The sequence below is a fragment of the Melanerpes formicivorus genome, unplaced genomic scaffold, assembly GCF_026170545.1.
Source record: "Melanerpes formicivorus ecotype bairdi unplaced genomic scaffold, bMelFor1.0.p_v2 SCAF_34, whole genome shotgun sequence".
In the NCBI taxonomy this organism is placed as follows: domain Eukaryota; kingdom Metazoa; phylum Chordata; class Aves; order Piciformes; family Picidae; genus Melanerpes; species Melanerpes formicivorus.
In genome coordinates, this window is record NW_027142386.1 from 7731019 (window position 1) to 7755305 (window position 24287).

Genomic DNA, 24287 nt, shown 5'->3' on the forward strand with positions numbered 1-24287 from the left:
AAAGTCTGGGCTGGAACCATGGGCATTGCTGCCTGCCTGGGCAGGGGCTCCAGGCTCTACTTCACCTTTCCTAGCCAGCAACACATTCCCAAGCACATTTTCCATCCTTCTGGGCCATGCACCCAGAGCTCTCATATCTGGGGGGCATTACAGTCCCTGCAGAGCATGGGCAGGAGCTCACCCCAGCACAGGCATCACCCCTGGGCATTCAATCACAGAAGGGGTTGGGTTGGAAGGGAACTTAAAGCTCACCCAGTTCCAACCCCCTGCCGTGGGCAGGGACACCTCCCACCAGCCCAGGCTGCTCAAGGCTTCATCCAACCTGGCCTTGAACACCTCCAAGCAGGGGGCATCCACAGCCTCCCTTGGCAACCTGTGCCAGTGTCTCCCCAACCTCCCTGTCAAGAGTCTCTTCCTGCTATCCAGACCTGGCTGCAAGCTGCTCACAGCTCTTCTGCTCACAGCTCCCTCTCCCAGCCCTCATCCCCAATGCTGTGCTGATGTGCAGGAGCTCTCCCTGCCTGCCTGCCCAGCTCTGCAGGACTTCCAACCACCCTGCCCTGCCCGGGGCCCATCCCTGGCAGCGGCTGTGCTGCCAGGCTGCTGGGCACAGGCAGGGAGCCGGCTCGGCCAGGTTAGGAGGCACACATCCATCTCTGCTCAGCTCCCCCTCCCCATGCCCCTAGTCAATATGTCTCTCTTCGATGAGAAAGTTAATAAATTTAGCTCTAGATTAAAAGTATCGATCATTTCATTTGTAAACCATAAATAACTGGGGGGGGCAGCGGGCGGCCCGCGGGGCAGGGGCTGCCGGCTCCGGCTGCAGCAGCCATGCAGCCCGCTGGGGCCCGGGGCCCTCATATGCATTCTGCCCGGCTGCTGGCATTGATTTGCTATTAGTCTCCACGCACCACCCAGTAGCACATCATTCCCGGGGCTGCTATTAATGGCCTTTTGATAAATAATCACTTGTAAGTCAATAAATTTTTATTAAACAGTGTGGCTCTTTGATTTATGGAAATCCGCGGGGGGTGGGCTGGGAGAAAAGGGATGCGGAATTGAAGCGGAGCCGCGATCCATCTGCCTGCCAGCCTGCCCGGCCCGGCCCGGCCCGGCCCTGCCTGCCAGCCCCGGGCAGCCAGCAGCACCCCGGGCAGCCAGCAGCACCCCCGGGCAGCCAGCAGCACCCCGGGCAGCCAGCATCCCCGGGCAGCCAGCAGCACCCCGGGCAGCCAGCAGCACCCCCGGGCAGCCAGCAGCACCCCGGGCAGCCAGCAGCACCCCCGGGCAGCCAGCAGCGCCTTGGGCAGCCAGCAGCACCCCGGGCAGCCAGCAGCACCCCAGGCAGCTAGCAGCACCCTGTGCAGCCAGCAGCACCCCCGGGCAGCCAGCACCCCCAGGCAGCCAGCAGCACCCCCGGGCAGCCAGCAGCACCCCGTGCAGCCAGCAGCACTCTGGGCAGCCAGCACCCCGGGCAGCCAGCACCCTGGGCAGCCAGCAGCACCCTGTGCAGCCAGCACCCCGGGCAGCCAGCACCCTGGGCAGCCAGCAGCACCCCGGGCAGCTAGCAGCCTGTGCAGCCAGCAGCACCCCGTGCAGCCAGCAGCACCCCTTGCAGCTAGCAGCACCCCCGGGCAGCCAGCAGCACCCCTTGCAGCTAGCAGCACCCCCGGGCAGCCAGCAGCACCCCTTGCAGCTAGCAGCACCCCAGGCAGCCAGCACCCCCGGGCAGCCAGCAGCACCCTGTGCAGCCAGCAGCACCCCGGGCAGCCAGCAGCGCCCCGTGCAGCCAGCAGCACCCCGGGCAGCCAGCAGCACCCCTTGCAGCTAGCAGCACCCCGGGCAGCCAGCAGCACCCCCGGGCAGCCAGCAGCGCCCTGGGCAGCCAGCACCCCCGGGCAGCCAGCACCCCGGGCAGCCAGCAGCACCCCTTGCAGCTAGCAGCACCCCAGGCAGCCAGCACCCCCGGGCAGCCAGCGCCCCGGGCAGCCAGCAGCACCCTGTGCAGCCAGCAGCACCCCCGGGCAGCCAGCAGCACCCCCGGGCAGCCAGCACCCCCGGGCAGCCAGCAGCACCCCAGGCAGCCAGCACCCCCGGGCAGCCAGCAGCACCCCTGGGCAGCCAGCAGCACCCGCGGCAGCCAGCAGCACCCCCGGGCAGCCAGCACCCCTGGGCAGCCAGCAGCACTCCGGGCAGCCAGCAGCACCCCCGGGCAGCCAGCAGCACCCCGGGCAGCCAGCACCCCTGGGCAGCCAGCAGCACCCCCGGGCAGCCAGCAGCACCCCGGGCAGGCAGCGTCCCAGGCAGCCAGCACCCCCGTGCAGCCAGCAGCACCCCGGGCAGCCAGCAGCACCCCAGGCAGCCAGCACGCCATGCAGCCAGCACCCCGTGCAGCCAGCAGCACCCCAGGCAGCCAGCACGCCATGCAGCCAGCACCCCGTGCAGCCAGCAGCACCCCGGGCAGCCAGCAGCACCCCCAGGCAGCCAGCAGCGCCCTGGGCAGCCAGCAGCACTCCCGGGCAGCCAGCAGCACCCCCGGGCAGCCAGCAGCAACCTGTGCAGCCAGCAGCACCCCTGTGCAGCCAGCAGCACCCCTGTGCAGCCAGCAGCACCCCGGGCAGCCAGCAGCACCCCAGGCAGCCAGCAGCACCCCTGTGCAGCCAGCAGCACCCCGGGCAGCCAGCAGCACCCCAGGGCAGCCAGCAGCACCCCTGTGCAGCCAGCAGCACCCCTGTGCAGCCAGCAGCACCCCGGGCAGCCAGCAGCACCCCTGTGCAGCCAGCAGCGCCCTGTGCAGCCAGCAGCACCCCGGGCAGCCAGCAGCACCCCCTTGGCATGCTGCTGCGGGCATAGAACTATTTGGTTTGGCAAAGCCCTCGAAGCTCATCCAGGCCAACCATCAACCCAGCGCCCCCCTGGCCATTAAACCATGCCCCCAGGTGCCACAGCCACGCGAGCATGCCCTAGGGGCTAGGCTGCCTGGGGATGGGCAGCCCTGGGCACTGAGGTGTGGTTTAATGGCTGTGGTGGTCTTAGGTTGCTGTTTGGGCTCAGTGGTCTTAGAGGCCTTTGCCAAACCAAACAATTCTGTGATTTTTATGGAAACAGGAGGCCTGCAGCAGGCTGCCCAGGGGGTGGTGGAGTCTTCACCTCTGGAGGCTCTCAAGGCCTGCCTGGATGTCTTCCTGGGTGATCCTGTTCTGCTGCTGGTGGTGATGGTGGACTGGATGATCTTTGAGGTCTCTTCCAACCTTGGTGATTCTGTGTGATCTCCAGAGCTCCCTTCCAACCCTTACCAGGCTGCGATCCTGTGAAGGCAGCTTTGGGGAGCACAGAGCTGCTGCTCCCCACTGAGCAGGCTCCACACACCCTGATGGGACCCCAGCGCTGGCACAGCCGAGGTGGCTGCTGCTGTGTGCATGGGGAGCAGGAGGAGCGGCAGCGGGCAGAGCAGGGTGGTCCTGGCTGCCGCCCCAGGCCCTGCATGGAGCAGCAGTGCTGCAGGAGGCATCCAGCTGCGGGGATGCAGGGAGCAGCCAGGCTGCTGCTGCGATTTGTCACTCTCCCCAGCTGCAGCAGGCCCTTTGCCACCTGCTGTATTTGTCTCCCAGCCCTGACGTGGCATCAGACAGGTGTTAAACTACTTAATCACTTTAAAATTGTTTTAATTTTCTGTTTTGTATTGATCTCCACAGCACCAATTAATCAGCTCACTGGACCAGGCAGTTAGTACATTAAAAATTGTCAGCCAGGCCGGGCAGCTTAGAAAATGTCAAAAAAATATCCTGACAGCAGCCCCTCACTTGTGCTCTGCTGGCTCTGCCCACGGGCAGTGACGTGGCTCTCCCAGCCCTGCCACGGGGCCGGGGCATGCAGCCTCCATCCCAGCCCCAGGCACCCTCCCCGGGACCTGCCCTTGCCAAGGCCCTGCACCTCCGCCACCCATCGCCGTGTGTCCCCTCCAGGCAGCAGAAGGGCTGCTGAGGGGGAGGAGTTGTGAGCCCCACGCTCACTGTGGGACCAGACAGGGCTCTGGGGGGGGAGAACAGTTCCTGAACCCTGGGAAAGTGCTGCTGAGCAGTCAGGGCTCCTTGTCAAGCCCTCTCAAGCCTGGTGCATGGCAGAAAGTGACAGATTAGAGAGAGCTTGAAGCCGAATGTGGGGCCTGGGGCCTGGGAAGGGAATGGTCTGCAGCCCCATACCCTCAGGCTGCTGCTTCAAGGGTTTTGGCCATCCCCAGGGGTGCCCTGGGCCATCAGCCTGCCCTCAGAGGCTGCCTGCAGCCACAGGGAGAGGCAGCCTGGCTTGCAGCCCCCAGCACCTCCTCAGCACCTGTGCCATGCTGCTGCCAGCCCGTGCCAGCCAGCAGCACCTTATCTGCTATCGATTTCCTCCCGAGGGCTGTTTGCTCACGCCTGCCTGGCACGGAGCTGGCTCTCGGTGAACAACGGCCGAGTGTGCCAGGCCCCAGCAGCCTGCTCCTGCCAGCAGGAGCCCCTGCAGCCTCCCGCGTGCCTGGGGACCCTCTGTGCCCCCCACCACGGTGCAAGGGCTGAGCCAGAAGAAGCCAGGGCAGGGGGAGGCAGAGCTGTGTGCACACACGTGTGGGGGCGCAGCACGGGGGGCCCCACCGGGCCGGCAGGCAAACACCGCGGGGCTATTGATGCCACATTAATCCTGCAGCCCCGACAGCTGAATGGGCTCTCACTCACACCGTTAAGATAAATGGTATTTATTTGCTGCTGCTAAGAGCTTCCACCAAGAGGCCCCAACGAGTGACTTTTGATCCAGCACCTCTGGCTGCCGGTGCACGCCCAACCCAGGGCAAAGCCTGGGAAACGTCCCCAGGGCTGCCCGGCTCCTGCAGGCTCTTTCTGCCTCCTGTACAGCACCACAGCCACGGCCCCTTCCACTGCCTGGCACGGAGACCCTGCCCCATAGGTGCCATCCCAGCCCCTTCTCCGGCCCAGCCTCAGGAAGGCACCCGGGACCGCCCGCCCACGAAGCAAGCGCTGGGACTTGGCTGGGGCTGGGATCTTTATTTCATCAATGCCGAGGGCACGGCCGTGCCTGCGCCTGCCCATGCCTGCTGCCCCCAGCCCCGTGAGCCACGATCCCTGGGCAGGAGCGTGCCCCATCCCCACAGCGGGCCACCTGCCGGGGGGTCGCTGCCCTGGCAGGGAGCGGGAGGCTGTGTCGAGTGCCCGGGGCCCGGAGAGCTGTGCTGTGCTGGCACTCAGCCGCTGTGCGTGCCCAAGCCCAGCACCGAGAAGGCTGCGCGGTGCTTCCTCAGCAGCAGCCGGATCTTCTCGTCGTCCGAGTCGGGGTCCAGGGGCTTGTTGTATTCGTCGTCCTCGGCCTCAGAGGCTGCCCGCTCTCCGCCAGAGCCCCCCACCCGCTGTGAGGATGAGGAGGGCTCCAGGGCGCTCTTCTTCCTCCATTTGGTCCGTCGGTTCTGGAACCAGACCTGCCGCCCCGCGGGCCCGGCCCCATTAGTAGGCACCGTGCCACGCACCCCGGCCCGTGCGGGCACCGACACTCACCTTCACCTGGGACTCCGTCATGCCAAGGGAGTAGGCCAGCCGAGCTCTCTCGGGCCCTGCCAGGTACTTGGTCTGCTCAAAAGTCTTCTCCAGAGCGAAGATCTGGTGGCCTGTGAAGGTCGGGCGTGTGTGCTTCTTCTTGTGGATGCTGTCGGCCAGGTGAGCAGGGGCTGCAGAAGGGCAGGGAGGGGAGTGAATGCCTGGCAGCTCTGCAGTTCCTGAGCACAGCACCATGTGCCCACCAGCCCTCAGCACCCACAGAGTTCCTCCATGCTGCTTCCCCTCCAAATTAAAGCTGTAGCTTGGCATGGAGGCTTCAGCTCCATCCCAGGAGGGCTGAGCTGCTCCCTGTGCCAGCCCCACCAGAGCTGGGCTTAGCACCTCCTGCTCTGGGACAGCAGAGAGGACACATCGTTAGCAGCAGTGCATGACCCCAGAGCCATGCAGCACTGCCTGCACCGTGCCCCCGTGCCCCACATCTTGCAGGATGCATGATGGGGAGGCAAGCAGAGCTGCTTGGCTCATGGCTGTGCCCAGAGTGAGCAGCCAAGCTGCCTGCCCTGTCTGCCCCAAGAGCATCACCTGGAGAAGGGGAAAGGGGACCGAGGCTGCCAGCACTGAGCAGCTTCTCTCATCCCCATGGGACAGAGGATGCTCCCATCCCACCCACCCTCTGGCACAGCAGCAACACCCTCTACAATCCCCCTGCCAGCTCCCCATCAGGCAGGCAGTGCTGCCAACCCAGAGCTGGCCATCCTGCCTCTCTGCCCTGAGCTGGGCTGGGCACTGCTCCCAGTGAGGCTGCCGGAGGGGTGAGTGATCTCTGGGACAAGGAGCTCTGCCTGTCCTTGCCAGCTGTGGCTTGCTTGGGGGCCAAGCAGAGCTCGTCTCTGCCATGGGAGCCACCTCTGCTCTTCAGCCAAAACCTCTACGGCAGGCTGGCAGCTCTGGTGCAAGGGCCATTCCCACTGTCCTGGGGCAGTGCCCAACCATGCCTCACACAGGGCAATGGAGAAGATGAGTCCCTGCCCTAATGCTGATGGGTTGGGTCTCTGCTGGGCACCCCCCACCTGCAGCACCCCCTCACCACCCACCCTGCCCGGCCCCGCTGTACTTACGGCCACCGCACTGCCGCCCACCACGCCAGTCTGGGGCTGCCTCTGCCCAGCAGCTGCGGCCCCGTGGGAGGAACTCGCCACCAGCCTTGGGGAGGGTCCCCACCTGGGCCCCGTAATAGACGCCCGGGGAGCTCAGTCCGTTAAATCCGCCTGCGTGGGGATAGCCGGGGAGCAGGCTGCTGTTCGGCGTCGCTGCAGGCCGGTTGAGGATGTCAGAGATGCCATGGGGGGTGCCAGCGGCCAGCTGGGCACCAAGCCCAGGGGGGCCCAGCTTGTAGAAGGAGCTCTGCACCGAGTACTGGCAGACGGGCGCCTTGGCCTCAGGGAAGGGGCCCAGTGAGGGGCCGTTGAGCAGGAAGGTGCCTGGCAGGTTGGTGTCCATGGCTCTGATGCCAAAGTGGACCTCAGAGCCCAGCTCCTCGGAGGTGCGATGGCCAGCCCATGCCCACCGGCCCAAGGGCTAGTGGAGCCCTGCCTGCCCTGTCCAGCGGGCACCTGGCTGGCCCTGGCAGGTTGGCCAGGGGGCCACGGCCTGGGCAGAAGGGTGGCCAAGGGCAGGGCCTGGGCAGCAGCCCTGGCTGACCCCACCGAAGTGGCACCAGCACCGGACCCTCAACTTGGGCTTGGGAAGAGCCAACATTTCTCTGATAAAGACGAGAGCCATTAGAATACGCGGCCCCCATTGGCCGGGGGGCTGCAGCGGGCGCTCCCATTGGCCGAGGCTCCCCGGCCGCGGCCGCCATTGGCTGCGCCACGGAGCCAGCCCGGGATTGGCCCGGCCCAGACAAATTGCGCTTTGAAAGCCGGCGGCGGGGGGACGCGGAGCTGGACCGGGTGGGCATGGCATGGGACGGGATGGACCGGGACGGGGCGGAGCGGGGTGGGGGCAGAGCTGGATAGCGCCGGGCGCGGCGGGACCCCGCGAGTACCACTGCTCCCCGGTGCGGCCGGGACATCTCCTGCTGCACCCACACCTCCCCCCCCGGCCCCGTCGCAGCGGCACCAGAGACCCGGCGGTACCGGCGGGGCGGCCGCTTCCTTCCCCGTCCGCCCGTGCAGAGGCTGCTGCAGAGGGAATCGGAGGCGTGAGGTTCCCTGCCGGCTTTGGCCACCACCGTGAAGGGCAGAGCAAACTGCCGCCAGCCCCCCGGGACTGCCCCTGCACTCCCGGCAGCGGGGTAGGGACAGGGGGGACCCCAGAGCCTCCCCACCCCCCTGGGAAAGCAGAGAGGAGCCATGGTCTGTGTCGGTTTCTTTATTAATTCATAGTCCGGTAGCTGGTGTACAGGGAAATGATTCTATACATCAAGGGCTAAGACAGGGAGATCCAAAAGGCTTCTTTCCATAACAATTAAAAAAAGGAAATAAAAGTAATTTATTATTTATTTACTTTTAAAACCTCTAAAAAGCTTCTAGTGTGCAGACTGCAGCATTCCCTAGGCTCAATGTCAGGTGCAGCCTCCTCCTACCAGCCCTAAGAGCAATCTGAGCGCGAAGCGATGTCACTGCAGGTGCCTGGCAGGGTTGCAGCGCAGCACATTCCCTAAGGTGTATACAAGGCCAAAGCACAGGACCCACACACAACTCTACGGTGATGCTACGGAGTCAGCTGTCACAGTGGGTCTAGGGAGGTTATTGTACACAGCAGGGGTGATGGATGGAGAGTCTCTGCCTATATGGCTCAACTTCGGGGCGGGGGAAGGGGTTGCTTTGCTCTCCAAAGGCTAAGCTGGGTCGTTTGCTTGGCTACAGCTTGGCTTCTTCCTGGCTGCAGGCTTTCCCAGCAGATGGGCACCCACTGAGGGACAGGGCTGCCCTGCCAGGGCCACCGTGGCATGGCCTGAAGCTGGAGGAGGGCTTGCTCTGCAAGGGGCCATAGAAAGCAAAGTCAGGCCCTGCAAAACAGCTCCACAGCCACCTCCAGAGGAAAGAGCAGGGGATCCCTGCTCCACTGTGCTACAAAGGCCAGCCCCCCCGCCCAGGAAAATGACAGTTAGGGACATGGGACCTACTGCCACTACCTGCATCCTTCCTTCCTGGGTCAAGTATGGGAGCAGAGTCAGCCCAGTGCACAGCTCGGCACTGCCCTCCTGCTGCACAGCTGGCCCCAGGGCTGCCCTCACTCCAGGTGACTGCTTGGCACAGGAGTGTTCTGCCCAGCCAAGGTGCAGCCAAGGGGGAAGCAGCTCTCTGCCCCTGTCCCTGGGACTGGTCCTGGGAGGGGCAGCATCCATGAGGGTATCAGCAAGCTGTCCTCATTTGTGCCCTTGCAGGGAGGCCAGGGAACCCTGCAAAGCCCTTGTGTGGGGTGTGTAGTGCAGGGCTGCTGGCTCCTGCCAGCTCCTGGCTCATAGATATTGTGCTGAGTAGAGCTAGGCACAACCCTGTGTGTGGCACAAGCGTTCCCTGCTCTCACTGCTCATCTTCCCTGGGCCCCAAGCACCTCAGTGCAGGCTTACAGCTTCACCCCAGCTGGAGCCAACACAAACTGGGGCTTGCACCATAGACAGGCCCATGGGACTGCACCTGTGGTACCCTCTCTCCAGGCCAGGAAGGGACCAGGCTCAGCTGGAGGGGAGCAGGGCAGGGGTAGTCTGCTGCCTGTTCACTCCTATAGCCTCCCAGCTCTGTTCACCAGAGCTGCTCACATACTCCAAAGGTTTTGCCTGTCCTGCAGCCTGAAGAGGTATTTGGAAGCAGAGCTGTTAGTGCTTTGTACATACTGCTAGAGTGTCCCTAGGGGTTTGCATAGTATTTATTGGTTCATATACACAAGGCTGATTGCTGTACAGTTTACACTTTCAACACAAGCAACGAGCTCAGTGCTCAGCCCAGAGCCCTGCCCTGGTGGGAGACGTTGCACGTGCTGGGGAGAGGAAGGGCAGCCCTGCACCAGCCCCTCTGCCCAGGGCAGCTGTGCCCTCCTCTCACACCCCCCCCGGGCAACTGCTGCCCTCCCCCTATCCCAGCACTCACTCAGAAGGACGAGAAGCTTGAGTCCAGCAGAGGCAGCACAGGCAACGGGGGGTGGGGTGCCAAAGCCCTCTCCTTCCGAGGTGAGCAGCGCCCTGCCCCCCAGCTTCCCTCTCTCGCAGCCTGGGCACCAGGTTACACACGCCGCTGTGCCAGGGTGGAGTCTCCTTGCCTCTCATTTTCTGCCAGCCCAGCTCTTGCCTCCCAGAGGAGCTAAGAGGGTGCCCCTGGTGCGTGCTGCTGTCTGCAGGCTGCGGGCAGCAGCGGGGCAGGAGGTCAGCTGTAAGTTCTGTAGCTCATGCGTCTTGCAGTCAGTCAGTCATGCGGATAGGAAGGTAAGGAGGTCTCATACAGAAGTCATGCCATAGCTTATAGAAACATGTACAGCCAGCCCTGCTCCCCTCCACTCTGCTGTCCTCTCCTCTCTTCTCAGCTGTGTGTCAGAACATGTGTGGAGTTCAGTGGTTTGGTGTTGAGGTGAGATCCTGGAGAGACACAGAGACAGAGCCGGAGTTAGAAGGTGGCACAGGCAGGGGAAGGGGTGGGGGCAGCCAGGTACATGGCAATCTCAGCCCCTTCTGCATTCTGTGCTTGTCCCACACGTACCTATCCTGCCCAGCTATCACAAGAGAAGTTATGGGGGTGGGGGGTGTCAGAGAGATAGCAACAGAGAACCTCAAAGTGTCCTCCCTGGAGCTGGGAGCAATGGCAGAGGTGGTGTTGGTGCAGGGAGCAGCAATGCATGGGAGCTGAGCTGCACCAAAGGCAGTGGCACTGCAAAGGAGCGGGGGGGGGCTGCTGCAGGCTCTGGGGTAGAAAAGGCCAGCCCATATTCCCCAGCCTCAACTAGGGTGACCATCTGCACCTCACCATCACAGCAATGGGGAAGACCCTGCACATTCCTACTGCACACCCTGGGCCACCTTGGCACACTGAAAAACAGCCAGAGCAAAGCAGCAGGGCACTGCCCCAGAGGGAGGTAAACCCAGGGCCTGTCTGGGCAGTGGGGCAGGCATAGGTGTGGGGACACAGCCTGCACAGACAGCAGCCCACAAGCACAAAGCCTCTCGACTGCCATCCCCCCCAGACAGCCTCTCACAGCAGAGAGAGGAGGGTGACTGACAGACACAGCCATGCACATAGAGCAGAGGCCACAGGACTGTGCCCCTCCCGCCCCGACTGGCAGCCTCTCTCCTGGCTCAGGCAGTACCTGGCAGCCGGGGAGCATGCATGCACTGCCCCCCCACACTGCCAACCCTGCAGCCAGCAACGATGCAGCTGGGTCCAAGTATGCTGTGCTGAGCACTCTGCCTTAGGCCTGGGCTAGTCCCAGCCAGCAGGGAGGGCAGGGAGCAGGGAATGCACAGGCCTCAAAGGATGATGCAGTGTTCACGCCGGGAAAAAAACGTCCTGGGCCAAAGACAGGTGCCCTGCATTCCACCTCCTCCAGCATCACGTTCCTGCACCCTCCTACACCCACCAGCAGCAGCCCACCACGGCCGGCACCCCCTTTGCCGGCCACGGGAGCTCCAGCAGCCCTCACTGCTGCCCTCTCGTGCCACGATGCGTGGCTGGCAGTGGCAGCTGCTTGCCTCTCCCAGAAGGAGCACTGGGAGCAGAGGCAGCAGAACGTGACACCTCATCCCGCTCACGGCAGTAGCAGCCCCTGGCATGGGGGGCACCCCGTGGTGCTGAGAACCGAGGCTGACCCAGCACTGGCAGCTTCAGGGCAGGGAACTCCACCCCCACTGCACCCAGGTCCTGGGCTCAGGAGCAGATTAGCAGCAGGGGCAGGCTGCTGCCCACCCTCAGAGCTTTGCTGCACCACAGCAGTTCGCCTCTGGAGGCTGAGCTGGGCACAGCCCTGGCACAATTTCCCCATGAGGATGTGCATGACCAGCAGCTCTGTGCAGGCAGCAGCATGGGAAGCTGGAACAGAAGGAAGAGCAAAGGTAGGGTTACCTCAAAAGAGGCCATTGGAGGGGTCATTGCTTCCCCCTTTTCAGGCTGGCTCGTTTCACTATCTGAGCCCCCATCCTGCCCCCGGAGACCTCTGGCTTTGGGACGCGCACTCCCACCTCCTCCTGAGGAAGCCACAGGGGCAGGAAGCAGGACAGCACCCAGGTGAACAGACAGACACACAGAAGAGGACAGGAGAGGGAAAAGCAGAGTCAGTTGGCAGAAGACACCAAGCAAGAAGTCTGGTAGAGTGGGCAAGAGCTGCCCATGGAAGCCTTATAGGGCAAATGGGAAAGGAGCCCAAGGTAGAGGAGAGGACAGAGCGTGGCAGAGTCCCAAAGCCTGCGAGTCCTGCAGAAGCAGTGCTGGGCAGAGAGAAGGCAGGGCTGTGAGCCACACTGTACCTTGGCCCCCAGACCATCCCGCTGCAGGATGGAGTAATTAATGAAGTGATCATCCTCAGCTGCCAGGTCCTGGGGGTCCTGCAGGGAGCCCGCCAGAATCAGCTCCTCCTGCTCCTGCCTGTGATCCATGTCACCAGGGCCCAGCTGATGCACCACTTTCCGGATGACCTGTGGAGACCACACCGCTGAGCACCACGGCCAGCCCCAGCATGCTGTGCCCTCTCCTTGCCCCGGCTGGCTCTGGGCTGCACTGGTGCAGCCTGCTCCACACACAGGGCTGGCCGGAGAGGTGTGGTGACTGTAACCCAAGACGGCAGCAGGGCCCCTGGGCTGCGGGGAGGAGTAGGGCAGCTGGGCAGAGGGGAGAGGAGAAAGGCTGCAGCGTGCCCCTGCCCACACCGTGCCCCTGCCCACTCACCTTCTTGGTGATGATATTGCCTTGGTCATCTGTGAACTGCTCCTCGGTTACCTGCTCTCCAGGGAGATGAAGCACTTCGTTCCCCTGCGGGGACAGGAAGGAGATCAGGGCGCTTCAGGGGGGGCGAGGGGAGCCCCTCTGCAGGCAGAGCTCTGCAGCTGCCACGCAGCCCAGGGCCTCCCGCCCTGCCCTGAGCCTTCACGGCTCTCCTCTGGCACTGCCCTCGGCCGCCGGTCCCTCAGCTCCCCGCCCGTTACCTTTACACGGACGCGCCGGCGGACGACCCAAGTGGAGGGAACCTCCTCGTCGTCCGCCAGCCCCTGGCTCTCCCCGAGCTCCTTGTCCAGCTCTTGGTGGGCGTGTTTGAGCAGGAAGCTCACCGAGCCCCTGACGATGTGCATGACGTTCTGGCAGCTGACCAGGAAGAAGGCCAGCAGCGCCAGGGCGACCAGCAGCTGTGCCAGGAAAGTCCACATGGTACCCGGGCGCGGGCAGCCCTGTCCCAGCCCCGCGGCTCCGAGCCCGGCGCTCAGAGCCCAGCCATGCTGCCTGCCTGGGGCGGGCAAAGCCCCGGGGCGGGAGCGGCCCTGCGGGTCTGCAGCCTGCCCGGCGCGGTGCCCTGGCTCTGCGGGAGCGCTGCTGTAACCCAAGCTGGCACAACTCAGCTGGCTGTGGGCGGCGAGAAGGGCGCAGGCAGCTGGGGTGTGCTCTGCGCTCACAGCCTCTGCCAAAGTCATGGGGCCGGCAGGGTGACAGCACAACCTGTCCCCAGCCAGACCATAACCGGGACAGCCCTGTCCCCTGCTTCCTGGCTGCGGTGCGAGGGCAGTCCTCTGTCACGGGACAAACGAAGTCCCGGGCAGGAGCCAGGGGTCACTGCTGCATGTGACCGAGGGACACTGCAGGGCTGAGCAGTCCCCCCGAGCACGGCCGTGCTGCCGGGATGGCTCTGCGTGCCCTGGCTAGGGAAGGGCACTTGCCCTCATCTTGTACCTGTGGGCTCCATGTGGCCATGGCAAGATGCCCACCACCCAGCCTGGCCCCCAGACCAGCTCTATTTCTAGCTCCAGCCGGCTGCTGGGCCAGCAGCCACGGCAGATACTCAGTAAGGAAGCAGACAGGGAGGCTGCCCGGGTCACAAATGGAGAGCAGGAGCTCAGGTAACAAGCGCACCAGGCTATTCTGGGCTGAGAGGCACCCCCAGGGGCACAGGGCAGGAAGTGTGCCAAGGAGATTTGTGCCTCTGTCAGCACCCAGGCTGCGGGGCTGGCCTTGTGGCAGGCTGAGGAAAGGGCTGTCCATGGGGTCTCCACCTTCTGCGGGCCGGGCTCCCCTGCTCTTCCCCTCACCTGCCCAAAGAAGCGGCTGTCTGCCTCCTGCTGCCAGTTGCTGTCCTCTGCAGAGCTGACCCGAATCAGCTCCACGGCTGGCACCAGGACCTGCTCTTGCTCCTGGCCCTGTGGCCCGGAGGCTATGGTGTGCGTCTGGAGCAGCCTTCGGGTGACCCCCTCCTGCCAGGAGCCCGCTGTCAGGTCCTGTAGGCAGGAGACAAAGGAGCCTTCTGCATTCCAGTCCCTCAGCCTGGGCACCGGAGAGGGACAGGGAGAGAGAGACAGAGAGAGAGAGGCAGTCAGCTTTGCCATGGAGTGCTGCACCCTGAGCACCAGCCCACCTCCGGCGGGCACAGCCTGCACCCCGCCAGGCACCAGGCTCCCCAGCTCACGGCGCTGCCAGGCACCTGGCACAAGCAGCATGAAAGGCACAAAGGGCACAGGCCTCCTCCCTGGCATGCTCCCTGCCCACCTCACAGCCTTGCAGCCTGGCTGTGAGGGTCTAAGGCAATGCTGTGGAGCATCGCTGGGCTCTGGCCAGGGACCTCACAGGGCTGGTGCCATGGGGAATGAGGGAGGATGCAGCACAGGCTGTCTGCCTGGGATACTTCCCAGCTGCTCTCCAAGGAGCCCCCCAGAGCATCTCAGGAGAGGGGCAAGCACTTGCCCAAGCCATTGCTCTGTGTCCTAGAGATGCCCTTGCTAGGGAGCTGGAGCCCGGCAGAGAAGCAAGCAAAGCCAGGAGGTCACTGAAGCTGGCCCAGCACAGGGCAACAGCTGGCAAAGCCATTCTGCTCCCCTCCCACTGCCACCCTGGTGCCCCAGGCCACGGTACCTGTCTGTGCTCTTCTCCACGACGTGGCTAATGGTGGGGGATGTTGTGATCCTGGCTTGCACCTTCTGCTGAACTGAAACAAAAGAGACTTCACTCTCCGGGTCCTGCTCCCCAGTCCCTGGCTGGTGATCACCGGCTGGCATCTTCCCCTCTGGCCTCTGCCCCTCCTCCTGCTCTAGAAGGTCAATCAGGCCATTCATGGCATCTGAGTCCACTGTGTCATCCTCAACCAGGTCCATAGAGCCCATGTGGTCTGGGCCATGCGCATCTGCCAGCGGCTGCCCTGGGAAGCGACCTTCGCTCGTGGCGTCCGAGTCCTCGGCCTTGCTGCACTCCAGAGAGGAGTCTTCAGCAGTCACCAGCGAGGGTGTGAGCCCCGAGGACCACACCTGCATGTCAGACATCTCCATCAGGGCGTCCTGCTCGGTGGCAGCCATGGGGATAGCATCCATGATGGCCACCTCATTCCAGTACTGGTCGGCACGCAGCGGGGATGGCAGCGTGTAATGCAGGGAGGCAGGGGACAGCAGCTCGTCCTGCAGCGAAGCGTAACCTGGGTGGGCAAACAGAGGGCACAACTCCAGCGGCCGTCCCGCGCAAGCACGCCGAGGCGAGAGGGGAGCCAGCCTCCGGGAGGGTGCCTGCCCCAAGGGCAGCAGTGGGCATGCCACAGTCCCCAGCGGCTGGGCAGAGCAGGGCTGTGCCCGCGGCAGCTGCTGGGCATGGTTCCTGGCAGCGCTGCCATGCCTCACTTCAAAGTCCTGGGGCTGGTTTGGGCAGGCCCTGGAGCTGTCAGCTCCCAGAGGGAAGGACTGGCCTGGGGTCCACATGATGCCCCGTCCACACTGCAGGGCACAGTGCCCTATTTGCTACCCTGCTCCACCAGCCCCTGGTTCCTTGCCCACAGCCCCCATCCAGCATCAGTTGCCTGACAGTCAGCCTGAAGTTTAGGTGGCTAGGTCTGGCAAGCACCAACTCCCAAAGTCCACAGAGAAGCAGGCTGGAAGTAGTACCATGAGCAGGGAGGGATGGCCCTGACACATGTCATGCAACCCTGAAGCCCTGTGGGACGCAGCCAGCGCCCACAGCCCTGTTGGTGTCTCCAGAGTTACAAGCAGTTGCCAGGTCCTCACTGCCCAGGGCCACATGCACAACCCTGGCACACTGATACAGGATGCAGCCAAGCCAGGCACTCCCACCCACGCAGGTGGCTTTGCTCAGCCTTCTTCAGCTGTGAGCCAGCAGCCCATTTCCCACCCCTGGAGACCAGCAGAGAACCCTTTGTGGCCCCCAGGCAGCCAGGGATTGCCAGCCACAGCCGAGGCACAGAGCCCTCGGCACAGGAAGGGCTCCTCTGCCCCGTGCGGGTGCCTGGCCAGGGCAAGCAGTGCAGGGCCAGGGAGGGAAGGAGCGCAGGGCAGTGCAGGAGGAGGCGGCAGCCTGGGGCAGCTGCCTGCAAGCACGGAAGCCATCGGGGGCAGTCTCTGTGCCATGCAGTCGCTGGAGCAGGACGTGGCTCCCGGAGCGCTCGGCTGAGGTGGAGACAGTGGAGACAGGCAGTGGAAGAAGATGAAAGAAGGAGAGGCCAGGATGAGCTCAGAGGAGAGAGGTGACAAGAAGTGACCCACAGGAGTGCCCGCACCTGACAGCACTAGGTGGCATGTTTGAGAGAGCAGAACAAGGGGAGAGACAGAGAGGGAGAGAGCGATGAGCCAGTGCTGCACAGGCACACCAGAGTGCAGGGCTGCAGCAGACGGAGCCCTGTCCCTGCCCGGTGTGCCAGCTCCCCAGTGGCACACGCTGCAGCAGACCCCACACCTAGGCACGCTCCCAGCCCAGCCCAGGTGCACTGCCACGGGCGGGCAGCCAGGACCCTGAGCTCCACGGCCAGCGTTCAGCTCGCACAAGCCAGAGGCACCTCTCACTGGCAGGCTGGCACAAGGAACGTGAGCACATCCCCCACGGGGAGCTTCTGAAGTGGCAGCATGGGAGAGCCAAGCTTCCTGCAGCATAAGCCCCAGTGAAGAGGCCACGTCTGCTGGCAATGCCTTGTGCCCACTGAGCTCCCAGTGGACCACCGGCACACCCTGGCCTGGCAGGGTACCATCCCCGGTCTGTCTGCATGGGCTCTGCCCCCGCGGTCCTCCTGTGCCCGACAGGGGCTGGCACTCACCATTCATCTGGGAGGGCGAGAGGGAGTAGTCCCTGTCGGTGTATCGCCAGCTCCCCTTCAGGCTGCGGCTCTGCCTGCCGGAGCCCTCCAGCGTGCTGACGATCTCGCCGCGGTCGATGTTCCTCAGCGCTGCGTACAGGCTCTCCACTACAGCGGCAAGCCAGAGCCAGTCACGGGGGGGACACGGCCGTGGCCAGACACCCCCGAGGCCGGCAAAAGGGCAGGAACCAGACACAGCCCTGCTCTGTGCAGCCAGCCCTGCCACCCCCACGCCTGCAGCAGGGCACCACAGATACTCACTCTTGACACCCTTGCCCTCGCGGCTGACCCAGAGGTTGAGTAAGGCTACGCTCTGCTCCAGCAGGGAGTTGGGGTTCTCCACACGTATCCTGTTGATGTCCTCCACCCCAAACTGCAGCTCACGGGCCAGCTCTGGGGAGACACCATCTGTCAGCATCACAGACTCCAGTGCCTGCTGGCAGCCCCCAAGAGGAAAAGCCCAGGGGTGTTGTGACAGGCTTGGACAGATCCAGCACAGGGTCCCCACCACCACACACAGCTGAACACAGCAGGACCTGCAGGAGCAGCAGCTGGGACAGGGCAGAGATCTGAAGTCCCTCTGCCCAGACTGGCTGTGACCATGCTAAAGAGAAGGGCAGGTACTGCTGCTGGGTGTGTGGCCCTCCATGAGCAAGAGAGCAACATGGATGGGTGGGAACAAAACCCCAGGGCGGGTGCCTGCAGCCCTGTGTGAATGCAGGCAGCACTGCAGGAAGGTTCCTTTCGGTGCCATGGGTGCTCCCAGCCCAGCAGAAGTGCTGGAGGCAGGGCCAGCTGGCCGGAGGAGCTGGTGCAGACCACATGCACACCAACTGCAGCAGGGCCCCGCTCACGGGCAGCGGGAAGCTCATCCCCTCCTCCCTGCAGCATGTTTCCAGCCCTTCCTAGCACCAGCTTCCCAAGGAGTGCTGCCAGCGGGGGACTCACCAGCCCAGCTGAGGCCCAGCTGTTCTGCTATGTCAACCATCTTCTGATCAGCCTTGTCTGTGCTGCTCAGAGAGCCTGGAGGAGAAGAGGGAGCCACAGCTTCAGCTGCACAGGGCCCTACACCAGGGTGGGAAGGGGCAAGGGTTGCTGGCTGCAGGGGTCCCACAGCCATGCAGGGATGGCACTGCCTTCAGGCAGGACCAGGGAAACTCTCAGCAGAAGGGAAGCTGCCACCAGCAGGAGTGTGACAGGGTCAGCCCAGCCTTCCTGCCAGGCTTGGGCACCCAAGCAAGGGTGGTGGGGAGCAGCTGGAGCAGAGGCAGCAGGCTGCCTACCGAAGCTGGTCTCACTCAGGATGCTGTATCGCTCCCGCAGCGACAGCGGCGTCAGCGTCCTCCTCCTCTCCTCGCTGCCACTTCCCTGTGACAGTGGGCACAAACCAAGGGGTCACCAGCTTGGAAAGGTGGCAGCAGTTCTGCCCTGGCACTGCTGCTTTTCCTGTAGCCCCAGAGCAGCATGGCATGGCCATAAGTCAGAAAGGTTGGAAAAGCTCTCCAAGGCCATCGAGTCCAACCTTCTGCCCAGCTCCTCCATGACCATTAGCCCGTGGCACAGCCACTGCTCTGACCTTGCTGCAGGGTGGGATGCTGATGTTGAGGTGGCAGAGCACATGCTGGAGGTCCTCATATTTCATGGCCTTGCGCAGGAACGACAGAGAGCCGCTGGCCTCCTTGCTGCTGTCCCGAACCTGAGCACCAAGAGCCTGGTTACTGGTCTGGCAAGGGGGCAGGCACAGGGGCTGCAGCCAGCCCTGCCCCTGGGCGTTACCTTGATGGGGATGGCCAGGCGGTTCTCCCGGAAGGACTGGAAGAGGAAGCTGCGGGGCTGAGCGGCCTTCTTGACAGGCACCAGGTTCCCTGAGAGCTCAACGTGCAAAGGCATCCCCTCCACCACCTGGCAGGGAGCAGAAAACAGGCTCAGAACCTCTGCAAAAACGCTCCTCCTGCCCCTAGGCAGGGCAGGTAACCTCCACTCTTCTCCCAGGGCCAGCACCAAGCCCCTCTGACCGACTGGCATCAGTCTCCCCTTGCTCGGGAAGCCCTCTCCCTGCCACCCCCCGGCATGCTGCTGGGCCAAACCTCAATGTCCCTGCTGCGGGCCACCTCGGTGAAGTTCTCGTGCTGCTCTAGAGTCTTGTCAACCTTGTCATCAGTCATGCAGTAGCAGCGCAGGCGACCCTCCCGGGCATCGTTCATCTTGGCAAACACCACGAACTTGGCCATGTAGGGCACTGCTGTCAGCTCCTTGTACAGCAGCGTGGCGAAGTGCACTGCCTCGGCCGTGCGCGGGCAGTCTGCCAGCCAGAACCTGCGGGAGGGCAGGGTCGGGGCACTGCCAGGCAAGTCCCCCAGCGCCACCAGTACAGCTGACCCCCTCCCTGCATGCCCTGCCAGCAAACTGCACTGCAGAGGGGGCCACAAGAGCTCCAGGTACGGGAGCAGCCCCATCTGTGATGGGGAATCCTCCAAGCACAGAGTGGCCCCTTCCCTCTGCACAGCCAGCGGTGCTCCTGGCACGGGCCAGGGCAGCCTGGAGGTGGCAAGGCTGGAGGCAACCGCCCTGCATCTGGGAATGGGGCAGCACCACAATGAGCACAGGGGCAGGAAGCTGCTCCTGACACAGGTTGCACCTGAAGAAGGCCCAAGGAGCACAGGACTCACCTGGCAGACACGTTGGTGGTGAAGTTTGCACACTCATTTTCATAGACCAGCTTTGTGGTCCCTGTTATGTCTTCCCACTGCGCTTGTGCTGTCCCCCCTGCAGCAGAAAGCAGGAGTGAGCACAGCTGCCTTGCCTGAGGTCTGCATCCCCCCAGACTTTGGATTTCTCCACCCAGATGACCCATCCACGGCTACCAGGAGCTGCATCCCACTGAGGCAGCCCAGCTCGCCCCCACCACAGAGGGCAGCCCTGGCAGCCTCACCGATGACGCTGCAGAGCAGGCGCAGGCTGGTGGTGTCGCCCTCGCCGCTGTCCCGGGGGTTGTCCTTCCAGGATGGCGGCAGAGGGATGCGGAGGCCGATGGGGCGGTGGAACTTCCTCCGGCGCGGCTCCACCGTGACAATGGGGCTGAAGGTGGCCTGGTTCCCCAGCAGCTTGGTCACCAGCTCGTCGGGCACGGGCTGTGCCTGTAGACAGCACAAGCACGGCCATCAGGGCTGGTTTCACCCAGGGTTGGAGCACAGCCTGGATCTGCTGCCAGCTCCTGCCTGCGGCAGCCCAGCCAAGTGCCAGGCCAGACTCTCTGGGGCTCACCTGCAGGGCCAGCCTCACTTTCTTGGTGACAGCGTTGTCCGGGAAGGTGGCCTGCACCATGGGCACCAGTGTGCTCTTCAGACAGCCTCCCTCGGGGCCGATCATGTCACAGTCCTGGCAAATCCGGGACATGACCACGAAGTAGAGAGGGAAGTCGGTGGTGATGATGCGGCAGACTCGCTTCTTGTCCAGCTCCTCCAGGCTCTCCAGCTCTGCAGGGGCAGCACAGCCCTCAGCGCTACACCCCTGACCCGCAGCCACCACCCAGCGGACCCCGCAGCTACCACCCAGCGGCCCCCGCAGCCACCACCCAGCGGACCCCGCAGCCACCACTCAGCGGCCCCCGCAGCCACCACCCAGCGGCCCCCGCAGCCACCACCCAGCGGACCCCGCAGCCACCAACCAGCGGACCCCGCAGCTACCACCCAGCGGCCCCCGCAGCCGCACCAACCACGCCGTGCCCAGCCCCAGTCCCGCCCCACCCCCCCTGCCCGCGGGGAGCTGCCTGTGCCGTGCCCGGTCCTGCCTGGCAGCTCACCCTCGTCCATGCCGCTGAGCAGCTGGTCCATGTAGCTGTCGTCATAGCGGTTGCGGTGCTCCTTCCACACGGAGCCATTCTCGCTGCGCAGCACCACCAGCTCCCGGTCCCCGCGCCCCGAGGAGGCGAAGTGTGGGATCTCCACGATCACAGGGCTGCACAGGGCGGTACGGGGAGGCTGTTTGCATGCCCACGCTGCTGGCCGGGCACACAGGCAGCAGGGTGGCCGCGGACAGAGAGCTGCCCGTGCCGTGCAGCCGTGGAGCAGGGGCACAGGGCTGCTCACACCCCTGTCTCTGGGACACAGCTCTGCACCCACCAGGACAGAGCAGGTCAGGGCTTTTCCTACCAGAGCACAGCCCCCGCTCCACCGTGCTGGGATGACCACCCAGCAGCTTGCTGCACCCGGCTGGAGGTGGTCTGGCCGAACCAACAGGAGCGGTGCCGGCAGCCCTATCTGTGCTATCTCCAGCCGTGCCCACCTGAGGAACTGGGCACCGGCAGGCCCCAGGGCGATGATCCTGCTGGCCAGCCCCTCCTCCTCAGCCAGCGTCGGGGGCGCAGGCAGCTTCTGGGGCTTCACCAGGCGGCAGGTGATGCGGGTGGGCGCGGCGCAGGCGCGGGGCGGGATGACCACACGCAGCCCGTGGTGCCGGCTGCCACGCATGGAGCCTCCGCGGGCGTCCACCATGAAGCTCACCAGGAACCTGGGGCGGGCAGAGGCACGGAGAGGTGGGCACCTGGCAGCCTGCACAGAGCCCACCCGTGGCACAGGGCTGCACATGGCACTGAGGCTGGGTGGGTACTCACCCTGTGTGCACAGGGCTGGCCACGGGGCTGATGTTGTCGGAGGTCTCGGTGGCAGGGCTGCTGGGGATCAGCGAGTCCTCGTCGAACTCCTTGGAGGGCTGTGTGAGGCAGGGAAGAGCCCACGTGGGCACAGGGTCCCATTTGGGCATGCAGAGCTTGCCTGCTCCTCCAGAGTCTCACAGCCCTCCCTGGGGCCCATCCCCTTCCCCCACCGCGTTTTGGCTCTGTGGTGATGTGGGCAGGGGCTCCCCGTGGCAGGGAATGCCTGGGGTGCCATTCCAGGATGTGCCTCACGTTCTCCCCCTGTGGGGACACCGAGGGTGCATGCAACAGGCTGAGTTGCTCAGCTTCTGTCTCCACAGGTCCTACCTGCTCAGTCTCCTCTGCTCTGGTCACCACAGTCTCAGGTGGGACGCAGGGGACGTGCAGCACAGCTGGGGACTCCATCCTGGCAGGAGAAGGCAGTGACAACCACTGGAGTGGCAGGGATGGGCTCCCCAGCCCCCTCCCCCCGCCCGGGGAACCTCAGGGCTGCTGGACAAAGGCAGACAGCACCAGAGCCCTGTCCTGGTGCAGAAACACCAGCGACTGGCTTCACCTGCTGTGCTAGCCAGTGGGGGCTCAGGGATCCATTCCTTGCCCAAGCTGTCCTTGCCCCACTGCCATCCCAGCTCAGCACCAGGCTGGCCCAGAACCCTGTCCCAGCTCCCTCCCCACCATCCAGTCCCTCTTACGTTGGCTCCAGTGTTGTTGTGGTCACAAACTCCACCATCTCCCTCCTGCCCTCCAGGTCCCTGGGATCAGGTGTCCTGGGCTTTGGTGCAATCAGCTCCTCCTCTGAAACCAAGAGCTGGCTCAGCAGATGGAGAGGCAGCAGGAAAAGGGAGCACAGACATCCAGCCCTTGTCCCTGTCCCTCCTCAGGGCTGGAGCCAGGGTCCCACTGCTGGCCACACACACTCATCTCCTGGGTCTCAGCCAGCCATGGGGCTGCTTTGCCCTCTGCCGGGTCGGGTCTGCTGGCAGGGGCAAGACCTACTCTGTCGGTCAGCAGCACAGCAGCTGTGGGAGATGCCAGAAGCCTCGACTGCTGGCCAGCCCCTTTCCCACAGCAGCAAGCAGAGCAGAGCCTGCCAGGGGCACTCTGACATTTGATGCTTGGGACAGAGGTGTAGGCAGGGCTGGGGATGTGGGAAGGCTGCCCCAATACTGCCGAGTGCGGGGCACAACCCCAGCCGGCGCTGCTTGCTGGCTCACTTAACCCTCGCCAAGGAGTTCACCGAGGGCTTGGCTCTCACCAGTGCTTTGTGGGAGGGACTCTGGCACCTCCCAAAGCAGGGAGAGAGCCCCAGTGATGGGGAGGGCACTGCAGCAGTGCAGAGACCTTGGATCACTCAGGTTCATCCCTGTCCTGGCCAGGTTGGCATGGGGCGGTTATGGGGGGGTCCTGGAGTTGGTCAGAGAACGTGGCCCTTCTGCCTACCAGGGACAGGGCCTGGGGCTGAGAGGGGGCCAGGGCTGCCCCGCAGCGGGGGGCAGCCCCGTTCATGCAGTCACACCACAGCAAGCAGCACGGACACAGATGGGCAGGGCAGGACGGCGCCCGCCCGGCAGCGAGGCTCAGCGGATGGAGGTGGCGTGCGGATGGTTAGTGGCCATGGGGTGAAATGGGCCATTGAGCTGGGGCAGGGGGACACAGTTCATACCCATTACTGTGACATGAGCAGTGCCTGCAAAGTAAGAAGAGGCAAAAGTGAGGTCTTGGCGGGAAGGAGCAGGAGCAGACCAGCTGCAGCTGGGCTGGAAGCTGGTACTACCCCACAGAGCAGGGCACAGTGTGGGGCTCTGCATGCCCAAGGGCTCTCTGCACAATGTCCTGGGCCGTGGGACTATGGAGAAGCCCAGGCACATCCCCCTGCACAGCACAGGGAGGCACCTGCACCAGGAGATGCCACCCCAGGAGTCCCTTCCTCCTTGCCACAAGACCACTGTGCCACACAGCTCCCCCACCCTGGCTGGCAGGAACGCTAGTGCCCATCCCCGGGGTGGCTGCCAGCCCGGCTGGCTCAGCTGGCAGATCTCTGGGATGCTGTGACCCAGCTCTGTCCCCTCACCTTCATCCTCTGACACGTCCAGAATCTCGTCCACAGTCTCCGGGAAGCTCATGCGGTGCTTGTCACCGACTGCCTGCAGGAGCAGAGCAGGGTCAGGGGAGCCCAGCCCCGTGCTGCGCACCGCTCACGCCTCCCTCCCATCCTCAGCCCGGAGGGGCTCCCGGCTGTGCTCAGCCCCAGCCCTCCTGAGCAGGGCTCTGACCGCGGTCCCCAGGGGCTCACCGGGAGGTCTGTTTCCTCGGTGACGATCTTGAGCACGTCTGTGACAGAAATGTAGCCCAGCCGCCGTGCGATGGCCAGGGGAGTGGTGCCGTTCTGGGCCAGGAAGGAGGGCTGGGGTGAGCAGCAGCCGCAGGAAGCCCGGGCAGGTGCTCGGGCTTGCCATGGGGCTGGGGGCAGGGCGGAAGGGGTTGGCGAGCTCCCTACTCACGGTGCTGATCTCGTTGGGAGAGGCTCCGTGCTTCAGCAGCAGTGTCACCACGTCTGTGTGGCCCTGCTGCGCTGCCTGGTGCAGGGGGGTGTAACCCAGCTGCAAAGGAGGGCACAGGGCACTGCCATCAGGGCTGGGAGCCTGCTGCCCCTGAAGTGCCCCCAGGCCTCACACTGTGCTCCATGCCCAGAGTGTGAGGGCAGCTGCAGAACCCAGCACCTGCCCAGGCTTGGAGCTGGGCTACAGCAGCTTCAGCCATGGAGACAGGAGGGTTTGGAGCAACGCTGGGGGGTGGAAGTGGAAGCAGGGGGGGGAGGCTAAGCCATCCCTAAGCTGTTG

The 24287-nt window shown here is 64.3% G+C and overlaps 2 protein-coding genes across 7 annotated transcripts in view; both read right to left on the minus strand.

Annotated features, from left to right (window-relative positions):
* Window positions 1-4793: 4793 nt before the first annotated feature.
* NKX6-3 (NK6 homeobox 3) lies at window positions 4794-7053 on the minus strand. The gene is made up of 3 exons (XM_068156192.1): window positions 6662-7053; window positions 5544-5713; window positions 4794-5467 (listed from the first exon to the last, which is right to left on the minus strand). Exons 1-3 carry the CDS (start codon window positions 7041-7043, stop codon window positions 5237-5239), a joined length of 783 nt encoding a protein of 260 aa, XP_068012293.1. The 5' UTR covers window positions 7044-7053; the 3' UTR covers window positions 4794-5236.
* Window positions 7054-7901: 848 nt separating this feature from the next.
* Window positions 7902-24287, minus strand: part of ANK1 (ankyrin 1) — a 57169-nt gene continuing 40783 nt past the window's right edge. For 3 of the 6 annotated variants that reach the window (XM_068156777.1, XM_068156772.1, XM_068156774.1), the window contains 25 exons: window positions 23949-24047; window positions 23741-23833; window positions 23519-23591; window positions 23111-23134; window positions 22140-22242; window positions 21775-21853; window positions 21406-21503; window positions 21078-21302; window positions 20596-20750; window positions 20058-20269; window positions 19726-19930; window positions 19463-19559; window positions 18881-19109; window positions 18570-18695; window positions 18370-18489; window positions 18077-18161; window positions 17742-17816; window positions 17055-17186; window positions 16755-16901; window positions 14582-15134; window positions 13765-13996; window positions 12416-12499; window positions 11998-12165; window positions 11597-11718; window positions 7902-10119 (listed from right to left, as the gene is read on the minus strand). In XM_068156777.1, coding sequence (XP_068012878.1) covers window positions 11620-11718; window positions 11998-12165; window positions 12416-12499; window positions 13765-13996; window positions 14582-15134; window positions 16755-16901; window positions 17055-17186; window positions 17742-17816; window positions 18077-18161; window positions 18370-18489; window positions 18570-18695; window positions 18881-19109; window positions 19463-19559; window positions 19726-19930; window positions 20058-20269; window positions 20596-20750; window positions 21078-21302; window positions 21406-21503; window positions 21775-21853; window positions 22140-22242; window positions 23111-23134; window positions 23519-23591; window positions 23741-23833; window positions 23949-24047 — 3513 coding nt within the window. In that variant the 3' untranslated portion in view covers window positions 7902-10119; window positions 11597-11619. Of the gene's footprint in view, window positions 10120-11596; window positions 11719-11997; window positions 12166-12415; window positions 12500-12672; window positions 13242-13764; window positions 13997-14581; window positions 15135-16754; window positions 16902-17054; window positions 17187-17741; window positions 17817-18076; window positions 18162-18369; window positions 18490-18569; window positions 18696-18880; window positions 19110-19462; window positions 19560-19725; window positions 19931-20057; window positions 20270-20595; window positions 20751-21077; window positions 21303-21405; window positions 21504-21774; window positions 21854-22139; window positions 22243-23110; window positions 23135-23518; window positions 23592-23740; window positions 23834-23948; window positions 24048-24287 lie in introns of those variants that run through there. The other 3 variants (XM_068156773.1, XM_068156775.1, XM_068156776.1) reach the window with 3 other exon arrangements.

What these genes read in the sequence shown, in the direction of transcription:
- NKX6-3 (XM_068156192.1), bottom strand. Translation starts at nt 7,043, where the DNA reads ATGGACACCAACCTGCCAGGCACCTTCCTGCTCAACGGCCCCTCACTG. An exon ending in TGGGCGGCAGTGCGGTGGCC is followed by an intron (nt 5,714 to 6,661) that starts GTAAGTACAGCG and finishes GCCCTTCTGCAG; the next exon opens with CCCCTGCTCACCTGGCCGAC. An exon ending in TGACGGAGTCCCAGGTGAAG is followed by an intron (nt 5,468 to 5,543) that starts GTGAGTGTCGGT and finishes GCGGGGCGGCAG; the next exon opens with GTCTGGTTCCAGAACCGACG.